This window comes from Brachycentrus maculatus, unplaced genomic scaffold, assembly GCF_059751285.1.
Source record: "Brachycentrus maculatus isolate JH-2025_06_01 unplaced genomic scaffold, ASM5975128v1 h1tg000024l, whole genome shotgun sequence".
NCBI classification, from domain to species: domain Eukaryota; kingdom Metazoa; phylum Arthropoda; class Insecta; order Trichoptera; family Brachycentridae; genus Brachycentrus; species Brachycentrus maculatus.
This window is the reverse complement of record NW_028280778.1, coordinates 1,285,001-1,290,409: the sequence shown is the minus strand read 5'-3', so window position 1 is coordinate 1,290,409 and position 5,409 is coordinate 1,285,001. Positions and strand designations below refer to the sequence as shown.

The window sequence follows — 5,409 nt, the reverse complement described above, 5'->3', positions numbered from 1 at the left end:
ATTTATGAATACAGATTATATTATTCAGCACTGATTATATTATTTAGTGGCGCGTTATAGAGTATGGAGATAGTACGTTCTGATCAGTAAACCACAACCGCGTGTAGCCGCATTTTGACAGATAAATGTGCTTCCCGCGACAGTGATTAGAGAGAACAAACTAACTGAAACATTATTACTTCGACCTGAATCACCTCACCATAAATAGCGGTATAGAAATCGAGGTAGGGTAATATCGCGAGTTACATAACGCACGAATTACATAAATTAGATGTCATTACAAATCCTGATAACAACTTACTGGCATGTAAGCTTATTGGAGTTCCGGTTTGTATGTAATTTCAATATTAGTATTCGGGTATGCAGTGTTAATATTGATACCATTACGCCATATTCCAGCTTATTAATCTGGATACTGAAATTATTGTTTTTGTAGTATCAATCTTAATGAATAAAACACAAATATGCGTTTGTTAATTTAGATAAAAAATATAGCAGTTACCTAGTGAAAGGATATTTCTGCCATTAGTAAAAAAATAATAAAACATTATTAGACCACTTATTGAGTATTATTACTTTTTACACGACTAGTTTCGAAAACCATAGATGTTTTTATAGACAGGTGATCACTAAAACCAACGATCAAAAAATCTTTTAAGTGTTGGTAGAGGTAGGTGGGGTAATAAATTAGTTAAGGGGTGGGACATGGTTTAAAGTTAATGAGAAAATAGACAATAATGGTAAGGAATTTCATAGAAGCATATTAATCAATGTTTAATCAGTATTTAAATATGTATGTATTTTCTAAATTGTTCATGACTTGCTCTTTGTATGTTTAAATGCAATTAGATTTATCATTTTGGAGATTATGGCCGCAATTCTAGAATAAGGATCAGAAAAAAATATAGAGTCTTGGGTGAGGAGTTGAATTCTTGCCTGTACTTAACTTTTTTTAAAGTTCTTCTGCTCTGTTTTGAGAGGATACTGGAGTAAAATATAGTTTTCATCCCCTATATCAAGTATTTATCGATTGATCCAAGTTATTTACCGATTTTATTGAAACTTTGACAACGTTGCAATCGAATACGTTTGGCTTTTTATTTAAATAAATAATAGTGTAAATGTTAGTTTCAATCTTTTCAAGTCATTCACTGATTGCTTTGAAATTTCGACACAATGTCGCATTCTAAAACTCTTAAAACATTCGAAAAAAAATTGTACCTGTCACAGTTGTTTTTTTTACTTGGGACATATAAAATATTTTTTTCTCAAATAGACGGCTGTCTCCAATGGCACTGTCATATATTTAACATAAAAGCGACAAACGTAATACTGAGTTGCTTACTACATTGCTTAATGCAGATAGCATACTTTTGGACCGCTTTCCTCATTTAGCATTTTCAATATTTTTAATTGCATTTCAAAGATTCTTAATATTCCTTATTACTTCACAAGAATTGTAAAATACGCCTTTAAAAAACTGTTCATTTTATACAGTGGACTTTATTTTATTCACATCAGTATTTAACAATATTCAGCCTTTCAAAACGCAGCTAAGTAAAAACTTAAATAGTCTTAGAAAAAGAAAAACTTACTATTTTTCCGTTATATTGCTAGTCGAAATTCCTAATCAGCTGTATTTCGTTGGCGAAAAAAAATACATTTTCATGGGTTTATTTTCTTTTCCGATTAATTCCTTTCCTATGTTAATGTGGGAAATAAGAATATTTCCTTAATATTCTTATAATGTAAATAATTGAGATATTTTTATATTACATACATACATCAGAGGTAGGCTATAACATGATAAAAATGCTTAACATGTTCTAAGGATTCTCGGCATGGCGTGAAAGGAAATTTTCCATCCCAAGAATTTTAGTCTGGCCCCAAGCAAAATTTAGGTTAGGTAAGAACGCATGTTATGAAATATAAACGTACATATATTTAACATACATGTAATATGTATACAAAGGAGCCATTTAGTTTATGACATTGTACGTACATTCGTAAATATTAAACAGTATGAATAAATGACTAGTATTCTTGTCGAGTCATTTAGTACTATTTTTAAGCCTTTTAAAAACCGAAATATTTACTTTTGAATCTAATAAATATTGACAATATTTCAATTTATAAATCGTAATTTGTAATCGAATAGTATTTATATTATTTTCAACGAAGGATTTTAGGTAAAGTTTTAAAGGTGTCTGTAACACGACGACTTCCTTGGGATGATTTTTTTTTAAATAAATTGTCTTTGGGTATTTAAAAGGATACCATCGGCTGAATTTGGTGATCGCTTCATTTACTTTCATTACGTCTAAAAAAATGAGCAAAAATTGCTATTTAGGTACATGATAGAAGCGTGTAAATCTCACTAGATGGCGCTTCAAAATAGCACGCAAATGGGCACTTGGATATTGCATATCTACAAATTCCAAAAAGTCGATCGTTATGGGTTTAATTTTTTTAGCTATTTGGGTACAGAAGTAACTGTATTTTATCTTCACCAATTAGCACGCATAAAAAATATTTTATATTTTATGAATTTCCAAATAAAATATAATTTTGATTTTCTTTTGTTTTTTTTTCAGATACACAATTTCGTCTCGTATTTCCTACATCAAACAATGTTTTGAATTTTTTTTTTTTTGTATTTTCATTATTCTAATAAATAATGAGGTCGTTTTTCTATGAAAAGAGAAGAAAAAGTTATTTTAAATGATGTGCTCACTAGACAGTTAAAACTATGCTCAAACAACAAAAACATAAATAAATTGCGTATCCTTCGATCAAATGTTTTTTTTTCCTTCAAGTTATTTCGACAAATTAGAAGGAATTGGAACTAATAAGATTTTCACTGAGTTACTATGATAATTTTTTTCAAATGGAACTGAAATAAATTTTATTGTTAAAAAAATAAAATCAAATGGTGTTCACACTTGAAAATTGAGTGAAATAACATAATAATTAAATTTTCGAACAGATAACTCTTTAAAGTTGCGTAATATTACGTAATAATTTGAATTTCGAACAGATAATTCTTGAATGTTGCGTAATACAATGTAATAATTTAAATGTCGAACGGATAATACTTGAATGTTGTGTAATATAAAGTAATAATTTAAATTTCGAACAGATAACACTTGAAAGTGGAGTGATTTAATGCAATAAATATAATTTCGAACAGATAATACATGATAGTTTCGTGGTTCTATAACTTAAGTGACCAATAACAATTATAAATCGCAAATACATACTTAGACTCATAAGTTCCGCATTTTTCGACGGGTCTGATGAGTTCGGAATGAGCGGCGGCAAGGGGGCCACGGTAGAGGCCCGCGGGGAGGGGGCGTGTCACCCCTCCCCCGCGCCGCGAGCTTGCTGCTGGGCAGGGGGCGCCGGGGGCCCGAGGGCGCAGCGCCAGCAGCAGTTCTACCATGACAGCAGGGGAAAATGTTGCAGAAAATTACTGAGACATAACGGATACCCTAACAAGGTGAGTTATTTATTTGTTTGTAATATTCTTATATTTATATATATTTAAAAAATATATATTTATTTACTAGTTGCCTTGAAAAAATCTCCTGACTTATTATGTACAATGATTTTTAGCATTTTCAGTTTATATATCTTTAAAAAAAGATAGTAAGTGTTTATATGCATATATGTAAATAATAAATTAATACAGTTGATCCCTAAAAACAATACAATAATATATCAATGAGGATTTGTCACATAGTTCGTTTATTTTTCTACATATTTCGTCTTATCATATTTCCTTGACAAGACAGATGAAAGAAATAAATGAACTTTGTGACAAATCTTCATGTATTATTGTATTATTTTTTTAAATTTTTGTCAACGGTTTACATAACTTCTATTGCACATGCTGTTTCCAATTCAAATATTTCTTTTTCAAAACATAGACATTTCTACACTAAATGAGGGACGTCTCATGACATTCGCAAATATAGTTTTTTTTGAAAAACCTACTCATCGATAGATTAGGGATTTATTCTCATACCTACCAATCTCCATAATAATTTAGAAAGCGCCTTTTCAAGTATAATCCGTTCAAAATATTGTGCAAATAAGTACTCGTATTTGCATAAACGTTGAATTGTGGTCCTATAGTAAGTGTTATATGGACTCATAGGTCAGAGGCTCTAGAATAGGCATCCAATCTACAAAAACTCGAATCCTTATAACAATTTCAACCCGCTTAAACATACGTGAAAAAATTAAAATGAGAACATGAAGGCTAGGGATTTACAGGGCTTATCACTTATCATTGGATAGTTTAAGTAATCACTCTACATACTGTGTATCATTTACCATATGATTGACAACCACAACAAATCAAATTTATAATAATTGTATGTACATATATGTCGCTAGTAGGAACATATTACTTTTTCTCCTTAATAATAATCTTCATTCGTGGTATCTGTGCTTTAAGTTAGAAAGAAAAAAAACCTTTATATAATCAGATTATCTTCTTCATACAATTTTTCGTATATGGTTGAGTTATCAATAAAAAAATCATTAACTAAAATTTGTGAAAAAATGGACACATTCAAAATATTGTGAAACGATTTAGTTTTTTGATATGTTATTGATTATATTTGAATCTCTCTCTTTATCTAATATGATGTACAAGTATTCCATTCGTAAACAGATATACACAAACAATGTATCATTTACATCAACATATGCATATGTTGAGATATCAAATAATGGTAGTTAACAAGAAATTCCAGCGTAGTTTTATGGAACTAAGTCTACAATAAGTGTTTTTATCGTATTGAAATAAAAATATTTTTATGACTTATTTATCCGTAATTTGATAGGCAATCAACAGTCTTAGGCCCTGTTTTAAATTATTTTAATTAAATATTTATGCTTTTATTACTTTTATAGAAGGTTTAATTCATGCAGCATGTGGAATGTTTTTAGAAGTGTGCCTGGTTTAAGGGTCCAGACCGATGTATTGTATTAACCTACACGAAGCTAAGAAGGGGATTTGAAATTTCCCCTTAGCAACATTTCATTTGATAACTTAAACAATCATTCAATTTATTTGATTCACATTTTAAAATCTTTATGAAATATTTGTAAATACGTTTTTTTACATTTTTTGGGTTTTAATATATTTGAAACGTTTATTCTGCAGTGTATTGATAAATATTCCTTTAAATCCATTGAAACGCGATCAAATGGTCGAAGGGTCCGTGTCACCGTGTGTTACTTATTTTTACCCGAGACGTTTTGTTTATTTCACTCTAACTTCTACGCGACACAACTATGTAGAAGTGAGACCGCATTTATGTACTGCATTCTTCAGCCACTTGTGCACTACACGAAATTTTACCGTGCGGCACTCCAGTTTTGAAAAATGAAAGCGAC

General features: G+C 30.1%; 1 protein-coding gene across 1 annotated transcript in view; it reads left to right on the top strand.

Moving 5' to 3' along the window:
• The first annotated feature begins 3,307 nt into the window (after nucleotides 1–3,307).
• LOC148313063 (uncharacterized) overlaps nucleotides 3,308–5,409 on the top strand; it is a 93,635-nt gene continuing 91,533 nt past the window's right edge. Inside the window, exon 1 of the mRNA XM_088269471.1 lies at nucleotides 3,308–3,499. Coding sequence (XP_088125597.1) covers nucleotides 3,308–3,499 — 192 coding nt within the window. The remainder of the gene's footprint in view (nucleotides 3,500–5,409) is intronic.